Here is a 23,032-nt window from a genome sequence, read left to right on the forward strand (position 1 = left end):
TTTTTCACTTGCGCTTTCACTTTTACTTCCATTTGTAAAACTTCAACTATTAAACTTCAATTCCAACACGAAGCGTTATTCGATGTAATTCACAGGCTACGACCAAAAGCGCCTGTTCCAGAAAACCTGTGCACAGCCCACCCGGAATGATCAGAAAGAAGTCGGCGTCGCTCATTTTCAGTGGTTGGGGCTAGTTCTGGATACGCCGCATCCAAACGAGCAGACGCGAATGAAAGGTGTTTCTGATCAAAAATCGATTCAGCGAACGGAAACCAGATTTAAGGCGGGCAAAGAAGAGGATAATAATAAACCCGACTGCTAATCAACTCATCATGAGTCACCGTTTCTCCTCTACGTTTGATGCCTTACAGGCGCATTTTACCAAGAAACCAGATGCGCCGGGGCCTCAACCAGGTAACACAACTACACCTCAGGGACAAAATACAAATCCTAGTCAAGATAATGCGACTCAAAATAGCGCACGCCCTATGGCAGGTGCAACGCCCCAGGCATATCCCGTTCAGCCCAGTAGCGCCGTCCCAGTCCTTAGGCCGGATGGTCGACGACCTCTGCCAGGCGTACCTCCGATTCCACATACTCTTTCGGGAAGAGGGCCGCCAATATTGCCTCGTCCATCAGGATTTGGTACTGGTGTGGGGGCAGCATATCGGGCCATAGTACCAGGACCACCAGCAAGGCAATCCAATGTGCCTCCGGCCCTAGCTGTTACACAGAACATGGGTTTTCATTCTAATGGAGGTTCGGTGCATTTTCCATCGCCTCAAATGCCTCAACCATTCTCTCGGCCTCCAGTCCCAGCAGCTGCCCCAGTCAATCTGCCGTTTAGTATAACAAATCAGATGATGGCGGCGGAAGATGAAGAAGTTGAAGCAGAAGATGAACCAGAGCCGATGGACATCACGACTGATGCCCTTCTCGAGCGGCAAAATATTCTTAACTCGGAGAATCCGATGCCAAAATTCCCTGCCGGACGTGGATTCATAAAGAAATACCTTATGGAAGACAAGCCAAAGCGCCCTCGAAGCGGTGGTAACCGAGCTACCAAAAAACGTGGTCCTCGAAAAGCCGCCGAGCCAACAGGCGATATCAAATATCGTCTCAATATGGCTTCCAATGCGTACATGGACGGACGTATTGATGAAGCCATTGAATTTGTAAACGATGCTATTCGCATCAATGCTGAAACTTACCGTGCCTGGATTCTATTGGCCTCGTTTCTTCAGGAAAAGGGGAATAAGATGGGTCATTATACAGCAAGATTTTGTGCTGCGAATCTACAGCCCAAGGTTATGGACGATTGGCTTCAGTGTGCGGAACTAGCCATCGGACTACGAGATGAATTTCCGGAAGAGTCGGACAAGTTACTCGAACAGGCCGCCTATTGTTACACTAACGCCCTGAAGATCGACATGAGCCACGAACAAGCACATCATGGAAGGGCTGCATTACATCTTGAAGCAGGCCGTCTTCGAATGGCGGCCAAAGATTATGTGTTCCTAATAGAGCATTGCCCTTATGACGTTTATGCTCTCCGTGGTCTAGCTGAAGTACGCGTTTTGCTGGCGGATACCGGCAAAGCCAAGTTCGCAGGTGGGCCTAGCCAGGTCATAGAAGCTTATCGCAAGTGCATCGCGCATTTCCGCGAAAATGGCTTCGACTCTCGTTTTGCTTTCGAATGGGAAGACGTCAAGATTTTTGTGGAGCTTCTTGCGTACGTTGAGCGGTTTGGGGAAGCTATTCAAGAGCTGAGGTCACTATCAAGATGGCTCTTAAATCGCTCTGATGAGGGGTACTGGGATAACCTGAGTGATGATCGCGAATGGGATGTTGAGAATACCCGACGAGTAGAGGTCGAGGAATATCAAGAGGAGAAATGCTCAGATTCGTCATATGGCGGCGGTCTTCCTTTAGAACTAAGGACCAAGCTAGCCGTATATCGTTTCAAGCTTGGGCAGGTTGATGAAGCTATGGTGAGAATCCAAACAACCCCTCTGAATTTCCATCGAGAAATACTAACGAGTACCAGCGCCATCTAGAATTTATTGACCCAGACAAGACGAATACAGCAGATCTCCTTACTGACTATCCACATCTTGTACTTGAAGGAGCCTCAGCATTGTATGAGGCTGGCTATTTACCCGAAGCACTACGCTTTTATGAGCCACTTAGAGAACCAGATCTCCTTGATACCGAATCACTTGTCAGGGCAGGTCAATGTTATTTACACGCAGGAGACAAAAGAGAGGCCGAAGAATGCTTTGCAATTGCCATCGACCAGGACGAATCGAATAGCGATGCATGCATTGATGCACGTTACGAATTGGCGAAGATGTACGAAGCTGCAAGGGAGGAAAGAGAGGCGTACATCCTGGTCAATGAAGCTATTAAACTACAAGAGGCCCGTGACCAGGCTCAAGAAGAAGAGGATAAGTTGGATGAAGAGTTGGGAGATGACAATGATGAGGGTCAAGAAGGGGCTGGTGATATTGAACTGCCTGCGTCTATATTGGGACAAGGTGCTGGTACGGGCGCAGAACCAAAAACGAAGCGAGCTAAGCGTCCGCTCAAACCCAAGGCCGAAAGACCCCGAGCGAAACCGAAGGAACGAAAACCTAGAGCGCAACCGAACCCGACGAGACGGCGACTCAAGCTATTTGGTCGGGCTGAAGAATTGCAAGTTGAAGAAAGGAGAAGAGCAGCAGCATTGGCCGAGGCATGGGAAACTGTGCGAAAATCACGGGCTCTCGCCGATGGCACTGCCAAGACCCCATCAGATGAGTTCATGGCGGCCGCTCGAGAACTTGTGTACGACTTCAGGTCGTACAAGGAGTTTTATCAGTGGGATAAGTATTTGGCGCATCTTGGCATTCACCAAGCTCGTGAGATGGTCCAATCCCGAAAAGGGAATTCGAACCTCGTAGCACTGGCAGAACGTCTTGCTCACAGTAAGTTTTATTAATTAAGTATTTCGGAGACAATTCGCTAACTTGAATAAAGATTTAAACCCAGACGCGCCCGGTAACGAGAAACAAACCAAACAGGTTGCGGTCGGTTACCGAAATGTGCCCTTCAACGAATGGCTCGATCTTTTCCTGGAGTTTGCTATCGGACTTGCTCAGAATGGGAAATTCCAGGAATCGTATAAGGTGTGCGAGGCTGCTCGCGATACCACGATATTTTCCAAGTCTAAAGAGGACATGTTCTTAATCCACGTCACATGGGCTGGTAAGATTTCATTTCCAAATATTGATAAAACCATAACTAATAAAAACCAGCATGTGCATTGCGCGGTAGGGACGAAGAAACTTGCGTCGCCTGTGCTCGTTGGATTATGAGGGAATTTCAATACGATACTGATCCCTTCCGAATGTTCGCTTCCTTGTCAAGATTATGCCCATCCCCGGCATCATGGTACGCCTCTGGTCCCGTCCAGAAGTATATGCTACGACAAATTAAACTCATGGACCGCGCTATTACCGCGGGGGGAGGTGAAGACAGTGGAGATGAAGACGGAGCACCCAGCGGCCGAGTATATCAAAGCAAGGAGTTGGATATCACGTTACTTATGCTTTATGGCCACATTCTCTTCATATCTAACAGTTTCACATATGCACTGAGTAAGTTGCAAGATACTAAAGATATTTTGAGAATTCGGAGACTAACGGCATCATAGATTACTTTATGAGAGCATATACTCTCGATCCAACCAATAGCATGGTCATCCTTAGTGTAGGCCACTGTTACGTTCACTATGCGCTAAAACGACAAGCAGAGAATCGCCAGTATTTACTTGTTCAAGGATTCCACTTCCTACACCAATACTACGAGCTTCGTCTTGCCTCGCCAGACGCAGCACAGAGACAAGAGGCTCATTATAATCTGGCGCGCAGTTACCATGCTATTGGCATTCCTCATCTCGCAGCCGAGTATTATCGGCGAGTACTCCAGGATGTGCCAAATGATGAGGAGAACGGGATTATGGGTAGGAATGATCTGACCCAGGAGGCAGCATATAATCTCCAACAAATCTGCTGGACCGGCGGGGATGTCCTGGCTGCGAAGGGAATTGCAGAGAAATTTTTGGTTCTGTAGAGTAAAGGAGCATCATGGAGTTGCGACCTTGTGATTAGGTAAAACCAGAGATACCCAAGAGGTGGTACTCATAATTATGAAATCACCACCATTTTCCTCTCAACGACACCGCTACTGCGGAACAATTTCCGATCTGCATCTTGTTGAGACCCCGGATCTAATACTCCATTCCTCATCCTATTGGGGGTTCCATTCGTGGGGTACAGTGCCAAGGACAGTAAGTACCGGCACTCAATTTGCTAATGCAAGGGGTCATCGTCTCGTCTACCTCCCGCCAGATGAGGCTCGGAATGGTTTCACCGGCTAAATATTTACCAAGTCTTAGCGTCATTAGCATGACAGGTCTAATGGAGAGAATCCAAGCGGCTGGATCGGGAATTGTGGAGGAATACCGCGAAATTCCCATTTTTTGGTGGTCTATCGTCGGTCGCATTACACGTGTTGTATATCAAATGGATATAGTATAGTAACAGGGGATAGTAAAGGTCGATCCTAATCGTAAGTACACATTATCATTACCACACGGAATTGATGTGACAGGTCTCTTCTAATGAATAATGAAAGAATGTACCAAGAAGGGTTGAATGTCGGATTTTGTTTCAGAGTTACAAAAGTATGATCGCGACAGTGCTGACATGACATCGCATTGACGACATCGCCAGGCACAGTAACAATTAATTGCCTGTATTTTCTCAGCCCTATGAGCAGCACAGTGGGTAACATGGTCATTACTATGACAGGAAATGCCCCATACAATCCTGATGGTATTGCTTTTTATCCATAATCAATTGTGATACATCACCCGTTATCCATCCACACCGTGGATCATTGGCTCCGGACTCGTCAAAGGATCTCACACATTGCGATATCATGATACCATACGCACGGCCTCCCATCGCAGCTGGGGATTCCCGGACTCGGGCCCGGGGAACCTTTCCCGTCCTGCAAGCCACAATTCTGCATCGCGGTGAGCCATGAATGAGTCTTGATATCAAGATTACGAAATCAGCTTCATTACGACAGGCTTTCTATGACCTCATGACGACAGCCTCGTATCCCTTTCACAGTCCAAGCTCTCTATCTGCGGAAGAAGATATAACCCATCACCACCTCTCCCCAGGATCAAGTCAATTACTCTCCATCAACACAACACACCCAATAAACACCAAGCATAGCAAAATAACCCAGAACAAACCGTCAAAACGGCTATCCTCGCGACAATCCTCGACCCAACATTCTGTCAACACCTACAAGACATATTAACTATGCCTCAATACAAGTCCGGCCAATCCGTCCGCTACAAGCCCGTCGGCGGACCCGACTCCAATACCTCCGAGAGCACGGGTAAAATCACGGATGTGCTTACCGAGCCCGGTGTCCAGGCAGATCGGAATGTTCAGGCTAGTACTGATGAGCCGCGCTATGAGGTATGTTGTTTTGTACTGCGTAGTGAGGGCGTTTGAGTGATGCTAACAACGAGTATAGATCCAGAACGACAACACCGGCAAGATGACCACGGTGTATGAGAAGAACATCCTTGGCTCGGCTTAAGCGAAGCGACTTGTTGGAAAGGACCTGTCTTAAATAGTCTGTACTCTATATATGGAAGGTATTTTATCGTGTCGGTTACTGCTAGCGATTTCGAGCTACTCTAGCTATCCATAGCGAATTTTGTACCAACCACAAATTTCAATGATATGTCTTGTGAATGTAATCCGTGTTGTCAATTTCGCGTCTTGGTCGACACCTAGACAGTTGTATTAGTGACCTTCAATGTGCTAGTAGATTTTGTACCACACTACATCGCCAGTCACACTTCACATAAAAAAAGTCCATGGTTTGGCAAATAGCATTGACCACTATCACCCCCCTTCAAGCTCAAGGTTTCCCCCAAACCATCAGAAAGGCAATGGCAAATCGATATATACAGCGCGGATGCTATATACGAGACTAGAGTTACAGCACGGTCGGCGGCTCTTCTCTTCTCTCCATCATCCTCATCTTCAACCCCTCACTTTGTGTCACCTCCAGCCCGCGCAGGGTGAAAATGCACCCTTCACATCTCCTTCCCCTCACCACATCACTCAAGACGACAAAAAGAACACCGCGTCGTCGGGTCGGTAAATAAAGTAGTACACTCATGACCGTTCTCAAAAGGACAAAAGAGAGATCAGGCAAGAGGTATAGTTAGAGAAAAACTTCGGTGTGGGGGGAAACACAAAAAAAGGGAATTCCGTGATGGTATTTGGCTCGCTTTCGCTTCCACTTCCACTAGCCCTCCCTTCCCCTTAGCCGAACCCCCCGCCCGGGATGGGATACACAAATAATCAACCGATTGCCCCTGCTCCGTTGCGCCGCATACCATGGATGGATTGTGTAAATGAAGAAGTAGTAAGATAGGTAGTTTAGACCAGGATTGAAAATTTGAAAAAATCAAGGGTCCGTAAAGAAGTGAAGGTAGAGGGGTCATAATAAACAACTCGTAGCCTATACAATGAGCATCGCAACCAAGCACAAAATGTAGCAAAATGAGGAAGAACGCCGGCCTCATGCGAACGTTGGGGGAAAAAATTAATGAACAAAGATCATCATCGTGATCTACTATACTGTGCCTCGAAGACGTTGCTTTCGAGCTAACCAATCTCCGAGCATATTATCCAGTTGCTGTATTATCGTTAGTTTGAGTCTATGTTTCGATGTGCTGTATTTAAACTTACTGTTGTAATCTCGGCCAATCTCGCATTTTGCTCTCGGAACAATGTCCCTACGACTGGATGATCGGGTCCTGCGGGCGGCACATCGTTCTTATCGTAGACAATCACCAGCAAATCCCTTATATCAGAACCGGAGTCGAAGAATGCGCGAAGGTTGGCATCGTTCCACGTTGATGTGGTGGTAGCAGATGTCGATGTTGTCATCGAATCCTGCTTTCCATGGGTTCGGTCATCGACATCCACCAATTCTGGCGATGGAGACGACACGGGAGAAGAACGGTCTTCCTGGCTAGACGTATCGACCATAAGAGCAGGCGGGTTGGAGGAAGATATAACGGGCGAAACTTGAACAGGTGATTCCGATAGACGCTCTTTGGTACCTGGTTGTGAAGGTTTCACTGTTTGATCGCTTAATTCGGATGCGGACGTTTGTGTGCTGATGTAGCTGTCTGGGTATGCTCCTGGTAGCGTTGGTCGGGCCTGCTTTCCTTCCGGCGCTTGCCGCGGAGGTTCCGGAGCGGCTCTGCTTGGTTCTGGTATAACTTCCTCTTCCTCCTCAGGAGAGTCAAAATCATCCAATTCAACTCGTGACTTGGCCTTGACGACCTTCTGGGGCTTGGGTTCCTTCGTAACAACCGATTTCGAAGAACTCTTGTCCTTCTTCTGTGACCGATCCTGGTTTTCTAATTGTTCCGACTCTACCATTCTCAACGTCGCAGGGGGTACGTTTGATACGTTGTTAGCTCTAGCTTCGGAAGCAAATATAGGACCACGCTCAGTGCCTGTTTGTGGTGCTGAACTAGGTTTGCGCGTCGGTGAGGGATCAGTCCTAGGATGTTTCTGGAGTTTGCTCGGATTTCGTTGTGGCGCTTTTTCAGGTGACACGTCTGCATCAGCTCCTTGTGTTTCCTCAACATCCTTCTCCGTCACATCAGCACTAGCATCCATAGACCTTTTGCCAAACGAGTCGTCGTCATCGTCGATCGACTTTTTCCTATCTTTTCTAGAGAAGAAACTCCGAATGGCGCTAGGTTTCTTTTCCTTCTCCTTCTTATCCTTATCTTTCTTCTTCTTGTCATCTTTGTTCTTGTCGGGAGCAAGATCTTTTTCAAGACTTGGTCGTTGTCGCACCGACGAATCTCTTGACTCGCTTGAGATCCTCGGTTCGTTGTCATCCCGTAGCAGACCAGGAGTCAGCGTAATCTTCTTGGTCTCTATCGTCTCGTCCTTAAAGAAGGAATCGGTGTTTCTGACGGTACCATTCCTAGTGACCCGTTCAGATTTAGCATCAAACATATCATTGCTATCCCTGCGAAGTTCGCTCTTAGCAGTCGAATCCCCATTCTCTTTCTCTTCAGCCTTAGCAGTTTCCACTTTAACCTGTTTCTGCGGAGCGCGGGGTTTAAGAGGTTCCACCTTAGCAGATTCGTCGTCGTCCATGATTTCGTCGACAACTTGCTGAGATGCCGTTTGTTGTTCTTGCTGTTGTTGGGTTTGTTGTGAGTTTTGTTGCAGCGCTAGCTTCTCGCTATCACCATCCTCCTCCTCGGTAGAGTAATCTATGTCGGAATAGTCAACATATGTCGGTGCCGTGAATGTGACATTCTTTTTCCTCCGCCTCATGGCCGTCTTAATGGGGTTCTTGGCCTTCTCTGCTTGATCCCCGAGCATTGTTGCGGATAACTAATCACTGTTAGATTTTTTGAATTCAGGGCGAGTGTTCTTCAAATGCCATCACGTACGTCAATATTCCGGTGTTTGTTAAGACGCGCTAACCTTTCGGTAGGCGTCTCAATGTGTTCCGCCGGCAAATACCCTATGAACCATGTTAGGAGCTGGGAACCAAGATCCAGTGACACCGATATGATTCATACCTATGCTGCTGTCTTTCACCACCCTGACAAGCCACCAATAGCTGTTACTATCGTCAAGCAGTACCATCGTGTCACCCTTAGTAGCATTTGCTTGGCCCTCGACCGTTGCGACGAAAGTGTGAAGGGCGTAAACGAATTCGAAATCGATGTCCTCTATGTCTTGTAAGTATTCGCTACCCCAACCAATGTCAAGGAAATCGGGGTTTATAGTCATGGTGGAGTAATCGTCATCATCATCACCCTCTTCGAATGAATCATAAGGGAATAGAAATTCGTATGGCGAAATCTGGGCTCCGTCCTCGTCGTCTAGTTCGCTTTCTGTTACTTCTATAGTTGACTCGAGATCGTATGAAAAATCCTCAGTTTTCCACTCTGGTACAGAGATATCATGTTGTTCAATGTCTCGTTCGTCCATATTATGTCCGTTATCATCTATCGAATCCGTCGCGGTCATGTCCTATATGCTCGATTCGGAGTCGGATAGTATTGGGTAATCCGAATATACGATATAATTCGTTCGGTTGGCCAATCCGGTATACTCACCAGGAAGAGGATGATGACGATCTGCATTGTCGGCAGAAGCCTTGCTTGCTTGCCTACTTAGGGGGTGTTGAAATGTGTGCTGAGCAGACTCGATACGGGGTGGATATCTGGCCTGGTTGGATGCCAGAGAATTGGGGGAACCGCGATGTCTAGCCACATGGTGCAGGGAGTCGACGCGCCGTGGCCAAACAGGCGAGTGGAATGTGTACCCACCATCTTCAATCGAAGGAGAACTCGAAATCTTATCCATCATGTCATCATCCATGTCGTCAGCATCGGCGTCCATGTCTCCGTCGTCGGCGGCGTTACCCGCGACGCCTCCATTTTGCGCAATAGCGAGCGCATCTTCGGTTTGCATTTTGTTGCCATTCAACGAGTTCGCAATACCGTTCGCAAGGTCTTCGGCGTATTGTTGTAAGTCGCTAGGACGGTCACCATCGACCCACGAGGCTCTAGGACTACGACCTTCCTCTCCAGCCCTTTCTTCTTCGACCTCGCGCAGGGTCTCAGCCTGATGGGGAGCGAGCGAGCCGTTCGGCGCTGCCTTCGAAGAGGGAGTTGTGTGTTTCTTCGCGGAAGGGGCTTCTTCGCTTTGCAGGTCGATAGTGTCTACAGAATTCAAAAGAGTAAAAAGGTTAGTAAGGGCACGAGGACAACAATAGAAAATAAAATAAAATAAAGTTCCCCAATTTACAATGTACAATTCATTGACAAGGGGTTGGGTGTTGCATTGTTAATTATTTTTTTTTACTCCTTCTTTCCCCTGCCTATGAAAGCACAAGCAACAGGGTGGCAGACTTGTAGTGTATGTAGATCAGACTTACCAGCCCGGATCATCTGGGGTCGTGTCATTGTGTTATTTTCCAAGAGTCCGTGGAAATCAATTCCCACGGATCGATGTTAAATGAACTCTGGTATGCGTCCGGCCGTTCATAACAGCAAATGGATAAAATGGCCCTCCCTAAATTTTACTTTTTTCCCTTTTGCTCTTCTTCTTCTTCTTAGCACACCCTTCTTCTACTCTTCCCTGGCTGGGGGGACCCTCTTCTTTCTGTTCCCGTTCCTCGGTGGTGGATTGTCGCAAGGGGCTGGAGAAAGTTGGTCAGGTTTACTGGTTTAACTGGTACTTCAACCACGGACCAGGCCAATGCCCGCCTAACTTTATTTCCTGGAGAGTCGATAGTCGATCGGCATGCGATTGAGCGTGGCGCAGATCTCGGGCGAAAGTTATTCGGTGGTTAGACTCTAAATATAGAGTAAATTGGTGGCCGATTTAGAAGATGTGAGAGTTGAATTAGGTAGAACAAGTGATTTGGGGGTTGGATGGGATGATTAATTCCAATCATGTATGCCTCGCGACAAAAAAGTGAGAGGGAAGAAAAAAAATAAAAAATTAAATAAATTTCCCTGCATCCCAAACTCGCTAGACTCGAAGGATCACTGATCAGATACATATGTACTACAAAAATGCGAAAGGAGGCCCTGCAGATTGTGGTCGAATTGGGGTTGGCTTGAAACATGAAATTGACAGGGGGGTCTACAACTTTGAGTGGGTGCGGGTGAGGTTGAAGGCGATGCCAGCCGCCAGCTCGATGTTTATTCGGTCGTGGCTTAAAGGACTGCAGGAGCCTGTCTGCCTGCCAGCCAAGAAACCAACTTCTTAAAGTTTCCCACCCACCCACAAATACGGCGTAGCGTGTGTAGCGTATGGAGCTACTACTGTATCACACGGTGGGGCCAACATTGAAGTACTAAAAGCCATCTGGAGTACTTATTACAGGCTATTACCCTAGTAAATTCCTTGCATAACGAGGTATCCAATACAATACAAAAATACATTCTCAGGTTCTACCTTCCCCACATCCATCATTAGGTTTAAAGGCTGACATCCATCTAAATTGACGAATATTCTTTCCATATTTACGAATTGGGGTTACCATGAGATACACGACTAATCAAACTTGAACAGCCCATTGGCAATACACTACTATACATATATCCTAGTCAGACTTGATATGAGAACTGCAAATACAAACCCTACAACTCATACATATAAGCAAGATTATCATCTTATAATATGAACTCTAAATCGAACCAGGAAACCAATTAAATAACCATATGTAGGTTATCGATATAACCTAAGATATTCAAAGCCGTCATGGAGCCGATTATAATACTACAGCCGAAGACTATCGAGCAGATACATTCATTGACTTTTATTTATTTAGGCTTCGGGCATTTCGCGGGACGTTCGCAAATACAAAGATCAAAACAATACCAGTCATAATTCAGTACGACTAAGGCAAATACATTACTATTTCGCCTAGTCACTCAACTACACTCACAGAATTCCGCCATGTTATGTCTCTCGTATGCCAATAGTGTACCTCCTGGCATGTGAATCAGGCATATAACACATCACGTAGTATATACACTATCATCCACGCCAGACAAGTCTGTCCATTCCAAGAAGCTATTGATTTGCTTCACCGGAATCCTGCAGCAATAAATAAACAAACAAAGGAAACAACAAGCATATACATTACACCTTAGTAACTTATAAACTAAATCCCATCTTTATTCAACTACCACGAAATATTACATTTCCGAACCCTTACTTTGAAGCCCACGAAGCTCTACCTAGTATAGTCTAGCCCGGGGCGTTCCTGCGCTAGTGTAGCCCATCTCGGGTCATTTATGGAGAAAGGTCACAATCTTAGACCCGACTGGTGACTAGGGACTTCCCGAATAGTTGAAGGGCAAGCCGCCTAGCTGCCTAGCTGCCTAGGTAGATTCGTAAGTGCATTTAAGGTTATCCACCCTTTAAATAAGCTGACTTGCATAATTCTATTTATACATCTATATCGATGTGTTGTCCAATTCGACTCTTACTAAGTACATAGCGAGTGACCTTCAACAAAATTATTCTGCTAGCAACCCGCAGTTGTTAACTCAGTGTCATCGATCTACTATACGGACAGATGGGTAGACAACAGATCATCTGTGGATGGTTCGATGTGGGGATAAACTACGAGTATTATAGCCCGTGAGTTGTCCACTCCCACTGCCGCTTGCTCCGATGGCATCTATTCCCGGGCACGAGGATAAGATCTACCGAACTTAGCTCGATCCCATTACCAGAGAATTATAGCAGCCAAAGCCTAATTCGTAGCCTTTTTTATACCCTTATAACATTCTCGGATGCATGATTCCTAGCAGCGAAATGTGGCCGTTGCTTAGGGCGGCCTTGCCATCTGACTGGAATCTTCAACTACTATAAGACGAAGTAGGCCTTAGGCTTTGCTGCCGAATTAGGTTCCGCATAGGTCCGGCGAGAGTAAATCTGGTCGTACAGGTAAGCTTATCTAGAATAGGTTCCCACAAGTGATCATGACGTTATTGCGCTCATATATGGTTGCGTTCTAGGATACCTCGACTTGAATAAGATGTTTACATGTCGTAAAGAATAGAAATACAATAAACTTTTTCGTAGCTATAGAGTTCAAAATCAAGATAAAGTTATCGATATTAAGATCACGGTAAATTTATGATTATATACACGGTGTACTCTATACTCTCGCATAACTCTCCTGCAAAATGACCTAAGGCTGGTAAAAGCGGCGAGGGCACTATTCCTAATACTGTAGGTCGTACAACACGATGCATAAGTCTTACCTCGACGCTCAATTAACCCAATCGAGTAGGTACTTCCATTTATTTCATAGAATGCTCAAAGGTGATTTAATCCATCAACATAGATCTCCGAAAAATGATGAGATTTGCTACGGCGAGACATCACATTAAGCTTCGTCGCCAAGCCAATTCTATAAGTTGTTTAGAAGTGACAAAGGGGGTAGGGTCACCAGGCTCAAAACATACGTTCCCTGATCATGCCGCCTTTGTGCAATACTCCCTGAAAACCTACCTAGCTACATTTTGCTTTTTTGAAAATGTCCTGGGCGGCCACAGGTTGGCCTGCAGCTAAGGGTTAGGACGTGGCTGAGGTGTTGACATCATGGACTTGCTAGACCCGGCATTTAGGGAAGAAACCTAATAATTAATTTGAGCTTCATGTTGCACCGGAGATCGCGTATTCCAGCCTCAATTTGGGCAGGCCAGGTGTGACTTTACAATGGGAAAGCCGCGTGTTATATATTGGTTCCGAACAGATCTCCGACTGCATGATTCTCCTGCCTTGAAAGCAGCTCTTGATCTCGATCCCGCTGTTCTTTGGCCAATCTTTACATGGGATCCTCACTATGTATATCGAGTAAAAGGAGGTGCAAATAGATGGCAATATCTGTAAGCTGTAACTTATAGGTAGCACACGAAACCAATCGCTGATCTCACCTAGACTTGATTGTCAAAACGATCTGTCAGAGTCCATTCAAAAGCTCAATCCTAAGTCAAAGCTATTTGTGTTGCGCGAGGCTCCACAGACTCTCTTCCCTAAGTTGTTCAAAGCCTGGGATGTGACACATCTAGTTTTTGAAAAAGATACAGATGCCTATGCTCGGGCAAGAGATAACGCCGTAGTCGCTTTAGCGAAAGAAGCCGGCGTTCAAGTGATCATTCGTTATGGGCGTACATTGTGGGATAGCGATGAGGTCGTCGCTAAGAATGGAGGGAAGCCGACGATGTCTATCACCCAGCTCCAAGCTGCTGGTAAGAAAGTCGGAGAGATACCCAGGCCTGTTCCAACACCTAGGCATCTACCAGATCCAGGAGACATGCCACTTGACTTTAAGCAGGACAAGCCTAAGACGGAACTAGATCTTAATGCTTCATATCGAGGTGGAACGGACAAAACTTACTTTAGTATCGCGGGCCCCCAAAGCGACTTTGCAATATTGACCCTCGAGGAGCTTGGCTTCATAGAAGCGACTACTACACCACATCGTGGCGGCGAGACGCGAGCTCTCAAGATGCTAGATGAAATATTCGCGGATGAAGAGTACGCTGCGACTTTCAAAAAGCCGAAAACTAGCCCAGCTGCCTTTGAGCCGCAGTCTACGACCCTTTTATCGCCAATGCTGCATTTTGGCGCAATATCCCCGCGCCTTTTCTACTGGCGCGCGCACGACCTAGTCGAAAAGTATGGTAAAGAAGCGTCCACGCCCCCTGAAAGCTTGACAGGTCAGCTCCTCTTCCGGGATATGTATTTTGCGGCTCAAGCCGTAATTGGTTCCCCTTATGGTAAGCATTTCCCTCCCCTCTCCTTCGGTATGTTATAGCGTATTAGCGTTTTTATAGTAGAGTTGGAATTCGAGCGAATAGATACTGAAAATACTGGGTGGAAAGTAAGAACTAACTTAATTTATAATAGTTCAAACTCTTAATAACGCGCACTGTCGTTTTATCCCCTGGCACCTGCCATCAAAAGTACTAGATAATACCGAGACGGGAAGTAATGCAATTAGCGGCGAATACCAAGTAGATTCGCCTCAAGCAGAAAAATGGTTTAAACGCTGGAAGGCAGGCATAACTGGTTTTCCGTTCGTCGACGCCTTGATGCGCCAGCTTTGCGCTGAGGGCTGGATTCATCACCTAGGTCGTCATATGGTAGCTTGCTTTCTCACTAGAGGCGGATGTTATGTACATTGGGAACGCGGTGCTGATGTTTTTGAGGAGTGGTTGATCGACCATGAACCAGCTAGCAACGCCGGCAATTGGCAATGGTTGAGCTGTACGGCATTTTACTCACAATATTATCGCTGCTATAGCCCCGTCGCTTTCGGGCAAAAATGGGATAAAAGGGGCGAGTTTATACGGAAGTGGATACCAGAGCTAAAGGATCTGGACGAGAAGTTTATTTATGAGCCTTGGAAAGCCAGTATAAGGGCTCTTGATAAAGCTAAGGTCAAGATTGAAGGCGATGGTCTCTATGAAAAGAAAGAGGGGACATATCCAACTCCAATGTTCGACTTCGCGGAGAGGAAGAGCGTGTGCATGTCTGCTATGAAGAGAGCTTATTCTATTGGATTATATGGGGATGACGAGAGAGTTAAGAATGGAACTTGGAAGGAGCTATTTGAAAAGGCAGGTGAAACGGAGATGGAAGGTATTGAGGGTAGTGACGATGATGGAGAGCATGCAGACGATGCAAATCATCGATTGGAAGGAGGTAGTAGCGGGAAACACCTAAGGAGTAAAAGTATATCAGCTAAGGAAGGGCCGATGGATAGGTACGCTAAGAAAGTAAAGACATGACCTCAGGGGCCCCCCTATTTCTAGAATGTTACTTATCGGCAAAGTTTCTACTAAGGTGTCGACCTTTAGAGGTCTGAGTCCATATATCTACGTGTATTATGGTGTAACCAATGTATGTGTGGACTGTGTTTGTGCACTTATGCCGCGTTGGCGCGTCAATTGTATGTGGATGACTCAGGAGACTATCGAAAATATCATATAAGGCTTGGTCGGATTTCGTAGTTGCTCTTTTCTATCATTCGTCATTTGGTGACTATCATGAGTAGTCACGACTGACAGCCATTCTGCACGCTGTGTCTACCTGCATATAGCGTTCATAATAAGAAATCTACCAATACCTCTCATCAGAGTATCGTCAGACTCAAAATCATCCTTTCTGACACATAGTTAATTTTTGGACATTTCAATAGTCTTGGAAAAACTATGAGTAGTTGGCTATCCGTTCGATTATCTTCAATAGCTCATCATTTAGCTTTAGATAGCCTTTCGACTTTGCTACCACTATAAGAACTCATTTGCGTGTGAACTCGATTTTTCTCACGCGGCGACACCTTCTCCTATGATAATAGTCGGCATTCTAGACAGAAGACCGAATGACAACATTGAGCTATGGACTCATTTTACCAGAAGCGTCGCGACGACATGCCGAGTACTACCACATTCAAAACACGGCTCCATTGGGAACCCAACTTCACTCAAGGATTGCACCGAACTATTCAGTCCTCGAACCCGACGCCGACGCGTTTCCTTGACCGCGGCGAATATTCGTATGCCAGAATCCCACCACCCGCTAGCCGTGCTGAGATCTATGGCCTCGCCATTGGCACATGCTTCTTGGCTCTGCTCTTGGCATGGCTTCTCCTACTAGGCATACGCAACGCCATCAACTTTTTTGCCAACAAGTCAAACAGAGTAACTCGGGAAAGGGACCCAGAGAGCAATATCATATTTGAGGCGAGGGATCCAGAGGAGAGGCGGCCATTCTTATCCAACGTGCGTAATGTGTCTGCAGGACAGTTCATCGCGTCGGCCCGGCGTAAGAGCGTCGACTTCGCCACCGGGGTCGCTAGGGGTATAGGTGGACTAAGGAGGACTACACATCCTACGCCCTATGTCGACGAGGAGGCGGCTCTGGGCGAAACGGAAAATAATGGAACTGATACGAACGGCCCTTTTTTAAGGCACAATGCGCGCCATATGGCGGGTGCGCTACCTGTTTGAGGGAGGAACAAAAATTGCTGCACAGAAGGAATCGTCGTGGTATCCTGCGCCTGTTTGATGGATCAGTTGACCTTGAAGACGAGCTATGAGGAGATATGGTCAAAGTCATTAGCAACTCCGAAATGAGAACTTGGATACGGAAAGAATTGGGGTTTGGTTGAAGAACTTTTAAATAGCCTTCTAGGGTTTCTGAATCGTATACAATCCCCCCATAGAATGCTTGATATAGGTACAGAGCATCCCACCAAAACAACCACGTCCAGCCAGCTCATACATGTATTTTTCGTATGCAAAAAACAAACAAAATAGTTGTGAGTCAACTCGTTCTAGTTATGCCCGTTATAAGGTGGTCAGGCCGTCTATCGATGCGATTGCTGTTGTACAAGTATAACGCCGTTCGCGAACGGAAGGTTATTTTTTCGTCGAGATCCCCCCTCTAGAGCTCGCTGTCGCCTTATGCCTTCCTCTTTAGCTCTTGCGATGCTTGCTTCAAGCTCCAGTTGCATTCCTCGTATGCCCTACCAGCGCCAAAACCCACTCCCACAAATGCCGGCCACGCTCTTCGTCGGAATAGGAGGACTGAGAAGACGACACCGAATCCGAGGCCAAGGGTTGATTTTATGAGCATGTTGGAGATGCAACGGTCCCACTGAATAGCCTCAAGATTAGTGATCCTTATACGACCGTAGGCGGCGGGCCATAGTATTTTGCTATACCTTTTCGTTTAAAAGTGCCTCGCTCACAGGTCGGGAGACCGTGCTAGGCGGCGCGGGAACCGACGTCTCGGGCATTGTGACGGAGACTGTAGGATCCGTATATTAGCTTGTAACAGTGAAGTTAAAAGTTAAGAAGACCACACCTTTTAAATTGAGGTTTCACGGAGGTTGTGCGTGGACAATTGTCACTTTGGTACCCAAATATTCTCTCTTTCAGCGTGTGAACAATCAGATGATTGACGCAGCTTCAATCGGTCCAAGTTGGCTGAGTCCCGAGGGCGGTGAAGCCTTGAGTCCGCTTTAGGTTAAGCGCATGGCAGAATCGAGATCTATTGTGGGTCGCGGGGAGCTTTACAGAAAAAAAGTTGCAACTTTCAATTGAACATTGCGACAACTTACAACTCATAGGAGAAACTTAAGCGCTCGGCGATGCTCTTGTCCCCCCAATTTCGCGATGGAGGTTGATAATGACTCCGGGGTAGGTGTATTTCATTTTGTTGCCATCTAAATGAAATTACTTTATGAATGGAAACTCATATAATATTGAATCTAGTCACGCAGACTCGCTCTTATTAAAGCTGTCCGGTCCCTCGACGAAGATGCAACGATTTCGCTTCCCGACAAAATCCAAAAACTTTGGAACTTGCTTTCGGCAACCAAAAGTTCAAGATTTCATGGTGTCGAAGAGAACATATTACGATGGCTATTCAAACATATGAGCAGCAACACCGAAGATGCTGAACAAGTGCGACGGTACCCTCTCACCTGGTCGATCTTAAGCCACGTTTTCCCCAAGATCCTCCCACAGACTCTTGGAAGATCGCTCGCGTCTCTTCGCTTCGTCTCTGTATTACACCAAACCCTAGGAGATATTACCACCGCTCGAAAAAGGCCTGCGTTGTCAAACCAGACAAATGGAGCCCCTACAGACGACGATGATGCAGGGAAGACGAAAAAAAGAAAGAGAAGGACTGAATTTCCCTCCGATCTCGAAGAGCTTCGTACACCAGAAGGATGCATTAAGTCAGCCACCGAATTATTCCGCACTTTGAATAGTCTTCTCCATCAAGGGGATCATCGTACTGGACCCAATGCGCCGGAACGAAGAGTCGGATGTGAGCATATTAAGTCACTTTTCTCTTCGTCAAATGAAGATACTAGGGATATCGCCGCGAAATTAATTCTAACCTGCGATCGTTCTCTGAGCGTTCTTGACGGTGGTATTTCCCAGGATCAAGAATCGTGGATCGGAGTCGTTACCAATCTCTGGAACCTTCGCCTCCACAATAAAGATGATAGTCTCGAGTTCGCCAGACACATGTACCTACCGGTATGTTCTATTCTGACGAGATTACGAGGCATTGCAGGAGTCGCACCAGTAGTCGTGGCTAGCAACGCTATCAAAGATCTCTGGATTCGACAACTTGAACAATTCTTAAGCGCATACTTCATACGTCCAGCAAGACACGCATTTACGATCAACGAAAATATCGAGGTCCTGGAGGCTGCACTGGAACTTACGAAGAGGAATTTAGGTGGTTCTGCTATCATTACGTGGGATGTGGCGGCGAGAACCCCTCGGGATTCGAGCAATCCAAAATCCAAAGCCGAGCACCTGTCGTGGGTTCAAAATGTCTTCGGGATTTTACTCAACGCCATCCAGCCCCTAGAACCTTTAATCCGAAACCAAGTTATCATACAGCTACTAGACACCGCTGCCCAGACCAATTCGGTTCCAAGCACAGCAGCCCTCCGTGTAGTCTGCCGGGAATACGCGCTTAGGTCTGAGGAAACTGATTGGAACCTAATCGCTAAAGCTGTTGCATCTGATGCTGATGTCTTCCTCATGGATGATGCTCTAATTAATGACGTATTTGGCAGAGTAAGTTTCAATGCAGGCCAAGACGCTGATACGAGTGAGATAATCGTCTCGGAGATCATTCTTCCTCTGGAAGATGCTTTCTCAAAAGCGCGAAATTTCTCAGGCTTCATCCAGAAATGGCACAATTGCCTTTCTAAAGTTGCAACAGACTCTTTAGACCAGTCGATATGGGCGGACGCCAGAATCCGGCAACGGCTTTCTAGTATCTTGCAAACTGCGCTGACTACCACACAATTGCTGCGCATTTTAGAATCTCTGGATTCGACTGATAGTCCCAGCGGAGCGCTCCTAGTTGTTCTTGACGGGATTTCCGCTGGAATCAACGAGGAAGTCTTTCTCAGAATTGCTGATTCCAAAATTTTTGAGTTAGCCTTTAAAGATAAGTCTTTTGAAAATATTCCGCCCTCAATCTTGTCGCTAAGATGGCGTATTGCCGGTCGTATGGCTTCATGGGAAACATCTGACGAAGTTGACCGACTATGGGCGGAGCTCAAGTCGATCCTTAAACGTACCCTCAAGAAAGGCGCCTTGTCTAATCCCGAGACATTTGAAGCGTTTAGTTGTTGCCATAAATTGTGGCTAGCTAACTACCCTGAGGGCAAACGCGAAGCGGAGTTGGCGAAAATAGCGATTTCACTTCTTGAAAGGCTTACATCTGAGATGAAGGCAGAAAACGACATTTCTGTATTTCGGCCATATTTAGATTATACATTCCGTTATTTGCCCAAACTCGCAGAATTGCAGAAGCAAGAAGCCACTAAACTCAGAGAGATCATTGGAAATTTGTTCTGGCACGTTGGCCAACGACTCGCGGTTGAGGGCGATGAAAAACTCGACAACCTCTTACAGACACTTTTGCACAACTCCGATTGCGAGGATGAAGAAACATTAATCGATACCCTAATATTATTGCCATTTGACGCCCTCGATAGTGCGGAAGCTCGATCAGGGTGGACGCAACCACAGAGCCTCTCATTGCTCTTGATTATTTTAGAATTCCCACAAGAGGCCTTAACTAAAGGCCGTCGCAAGCGCATCATGTCATCATGGAAGAAATGGAGATCGGCGATAACTACTCGTGCATCACAGGACTCGCGCTTCGCTGTAGCAGTATTGAGGCTGCTAGTTAAGGTGATGCAACAGCCAACATTTTATGAGGTAAGTTCACCCATCACCTGACCTTGAGGATATTATTGACTTTGCTTAGGGTATGGAGTTTGATGACCTCGTTCACATATGTTCGAACTTCGCGAACGAAGACAAAAATATCCTTGCTTTTATTGAAAAACTCGTCAACCAAACACTAAGGTTAGTGACAATACGGACTATTTCATGTTATCCTGGGTCTAACCATACATTAGACAAATGGTCATTAGTAGCGAAGAACATTCTTTGGCTTATCTAACCGAAGCCTCCAATTTCGTGAAGAACCTCAAACTTGAAGGGCCGAAAATTACACTGGCTCAGATGCTTCTAGTGAAAGGTGTAGCCGCCGCACTTCACAGCACAACTACAGGCAAACCACTTAACATCGCTATTAGTCTCGGCGAGACTACTCGAAAATTGGAACGAATGGTCCAAAGTGGCGTGTCTGAATTTGCATCTAATAGCAAGAGGATAAAAAAGATTCATAAGTATGAAATGGAACTACTTCTACTTTCCGTGGCGTTGGGTGCCGCCGAACTTATTGCCGAAGTTCATGGAGAAAACCCAATTGGACTCACGGAAAAGACAATTCGCCAGCTAGAGGGCATTAGCTCATCCTACATCTCGGAGAAAGTCTCTGAGAAAGTCGACCTTGGTTGGAAGATACGAGCATTCCTTTTTAGAAACTGTCCGCATCGATATGATATGGAAACCGCACCCAAGCAGTTGAAACAAGTCTCCATAACAATTGACGAAAGCCTAGTATATAACTTGGTAGACGCCTTCGTCAAGGAAACAGATCAAGATGTTCGAGATACCCTACTCGCCAATTTAGTTGGTTGTAAGTTGACTGCTGGTTCCATTGGGCCTCTGTTGGGTGTTAGGAGGCTTGTTGAACTTATGAAGAGTGAGTCTCCTGAAGTCACAATTATTGGAAATTATATCTAATACCATCTAGGTGAAAAATATGAAGGTATTCTCGATATCGGGGCTATATATCAAGGACTCGTCTCTCTACTAAGCGAGACTAGCTCGTACCGCCATTTCAAATATTTATCAGAGGTCTTGATTATCCTACTTGATAAACAGGCTAGTTTGATGTCTCAATTTAATATTGAGACAACTTTGAGTAGCATCGTTCAAGTATGTTCTCAATCAGGTCCTAGGATCGAGGAACCTAAAGCGGCGGGTGAAATTTACGACAAATTGTACAAACTCACAGCCCTTGTGCTCAGACGACACCGACTTCGCCTGAGGGGGCATTTCCCGATCTTGCTTTCCGCCTTGCGGGCACTTCTCACCACGTTACTTACCGACCCTAACTCCGCTACAAAAAACGTAACATCTCCCGAAGCACGCCACCCATGGCTTAAATCTCGATTACAATCAAGGCATGCCGAGCGGTTTACTCGTCTTGTCACGTTGATATGTGAGCCGAGTGCTGGAGCTGTGGCACGTGCGCGCTCGAGTGAGCTAGATTCTGCCACAGATGCGGCTAAGCGAGCCGCAGGGCAAGATATGTTCACTATATTAGAACTATATATAAAACTGCAACTCGAGGTGGTTGTCCCTAGGGATATCAGAAAGGCTCTAGAACCGGGCGTCTACTCAATCCTCGGCATCACGCCCCAAGGATGCAGGAGGATACTAAATGAGTCGTTAGACGCCAACGGACGTGCCATATTCAGACAGATGTTTGCAGATTACAAGAAATTCGGGAAGTGGAGTGGAGTATAGTCGAGGTAGTTGAGGCTTCTCGAGATGCCACGAATGATGTAATATATGACCCTAAATGTATATCACGTCCGTACCTACCACACGTTGGAATTAAGATCGGAGGAGCTAAGAGTTGCATCGGCAAGTGGAGTAATACACAATAACTGCGAGTAGGTTAACCTTGCTAACCTTGCTGCCTTGTTAACCTTATTCACCCCCCTTGCTTCCCTCACCTCAGACGATTTTACCATTATCGGCTTATCACGCCGCTCGGCTGATGGTATTATGCTTTCGGCGTAATGAAACCTTAAGCACCTACCTAAGGTACCTACCAATCTTATAAATTATATTTTTGACTTAAAAAGTCGAAAGAGCATTTTCGAAATTCCTCACCGTCTCTCGTATTACTACTATCAATTATCGCCCTAGATCCTATAGGCGTCTTCAATTCCGGGGTAGCACAAGATATATTACGGGTGAGCAGTACGTAACGTGATTACCCTGAACGGCTACCTACTTCTTGGGAACGTCAGTCAAAGGGCGTCACGAGCCGGGGACATTGGGGACATTCGTACGGCACTATTTCTTGTTGGTGCAATGCGGCTTACCATTGCGCAATAGGTATGTCGATACGTGTCTAACCTAGGTAGCCCAGGTTCCAAGGTTATATGTAGGTAGGCGCTATAGTGTAGCCAACCGACCCGCTAGTCTGGGGACGTCCACACCGAGATACGGAACGGGACTACTGGGTTGCTGCACTAATAACTCCTAAGAACTTGCGACGGACCGGCGGCCTCCCAGTTGGGTAGTGGATCGATTTCTCCAGCCTTATAACTTCCTATTACAAGCATTTCATTCCGCCATCGCATCGCAATTACATACGTCAACCAATACCAT

General features: G+C 46.5%; 7 protein-coding genes across 7 annotated transcripts; 5 read left to right on the forward strand and 2 right to left on the reverse strand.

Annotated features, from left to right (window-relative positions):
• Nucleotides 1–19: 19 nt before the first annotated feature.
• Nucleotides 20–4,814, forward strand: F4822DRAFT_415867 (TPR-like protein). Its single transcript, XM_051459281.1, has 5 exons — nucleotides 20–1,991; nucleotides 2,048–2,966; nucleotides 3,019–3,246; nucleotides 3,297–3,638; nucleotides 3,695–4,814. Exons 1-5 carry the CDS (start codon nucleotides 333–335, stop codon nucleotides 4,111–4,113), a joined length of 3,567 nt encoding a protein of 1,188 aa, XP_051310440.1. The 5' UTR covers nucleotides 20–332; the 3' UTR covers nucleotides 4,114–4,814.
• On the forward strand, nucleotides 4,815–5,860 carry F4822DRAFT_415869 (uncharacterized protein). Its single transcript, XM_051459282.1, has 2 exons — nucleotides 4,815–5,540; nucleotides 5,599–5,860. The coding sequence occupies exons 1-2, from the start codon at nucleotides 5,379–5,381 to the stop codon at nucleotides 5,662–5,664; spliced, it is 228 nt and encodes a 75-aa protein (XP_051310441.1). The 5' UTR covers nucleotides 4,815–5,378; the 3' UTR covers nucleotides 5,665–5,860.
• Nucleotides 5,861–6,714: 854 nt separating this feature from the next.
• F4822DRAFT_433211 (uncharacterized protein) lies at nucleotides 6,715–10,096 on the reverse strand (the record flags this gene model as incomplete). Its single annotated transcript, XM_051461797.1, has 6 exons — nucleotides 6,715–6,777; nucleotides 6,831–8,510; nucleotides 8,570–8,643; nucleotides 8,702–9,133; nucleotides 9,245–9,853; nucleotides 10,069–10,096. The coding sequence occupies 6 exons, from the start codon at nucleotides 10,094–10,096 to the stop codon at nucleotides 6,715–6,717; spliced, it is 2,886 nt and encodes a 961-aa protein (XP_051310442.1).
• Nucleotides 10,097–12,954: 2,858 nt separating this feature from the next.
• On the forward strand, nucleotides 12,955–15,659 carry F4822DRAFT_369715 (Cryptochrome/photolyase FAD-binding domain-containing protein). The gene is made up of 3 exons (XM_051456247.1): nucleotides 12,955–13,546; nucleotides 13,599–14,440; nucleotides 14,571–15,659. The coding sequence occupies exons 1-3, from the start codon at nucleotides 13,377–13,379 to the stop codon at nucleotides 15,452–15,454; spliced, it is 1,896 nt and encodes a 631-aa protein (XP_051310443.1). The 5' UTR covers nucleotides 12,955–13,376; the 3' UTR covers nucleotides 15,455–15,659.
• A 3-nt stretch (nucleotides 15,660–15,662) lies between these two features.
• On the forward strand, nucleotides 15,663–16,716 carry F4822DRAFT_369719 (uncharacterized protein). The gene has a single exon (XM_051456248.1). It carries the CDS (start codon nucleotides 16,064–16,066, stop codon nucleotides 16,673–16,675), a length of 612 nt encoding a protein of 203 aa, XP_051310444.1. The 5' UTR covers nucleotides 15,663–16,063; the 3' UTR covers nucleotides 16,676–16,716.
• A 413-nt stretch (nucleotides 16,717–17,129) lies between these two features.
• F4822DRAFT_433214 (uncharacterized protein) lies at nucleotides 17,130–17,466 on the reverse strand (the record flags this gene model as incomplete). The annotated part of the gene is made up of 2 exons (XM_051461798.1): nucleotides 17,130–17,324; nucleotides 17,392–17,466. 2 exons carry the CDS (start codon nucleotides 17,464–17,466, stop codon nucleotides 17,130–17,132), a joined length of 270 nt encoding a protein of 89 aa, XP_051310445.1.
• Nucleotides 17,467–17,774: 308 nt separating this feature from the next.
• On the forward strand, nucleotides 17,775–22,193 carry F4822DRAFT_369769 (Urb2/Npa2 family-domain-containing protein). The gene is made up of 5 exons (XM_051456249.1): nucleotides 17,775–17,869; nucleotides 17,945–20,431; nucleotides 20,481–20,581; nucleotides 20,635–21,326; nucleotides 21,378–22,193. Exons 1-5 carry the CDS (start codon nucleotides 17,846–17,848, stop codon nucleotides 22,154–22,156), a joined length of 4,083 nt encoding a protein of 1,360 aa, XP_051310446.1. The 5' UTR covers nucleotides 17,775–17,845; the 3' UTR covers nucleotides 22,157–22,193.
• Nucleotides 22,194–23,032: the final 839 nt, after the last annotated feature.

Source organism: Hypoxylon trugodes, assembly GCF_022578975.1.
Source record: "Hypoxylon trugodes strain CBS 135444 unplaced genomic scaffold F4822scaffold_9, whole genome shotgun sequence".
Lineage (NCBI taxonomy): Eukaryota > Fungi > Ascomycota > Sordariomycetes > Xylariales > Hypoxylaceae > Hypoxylon > Hypoxylon trugodes.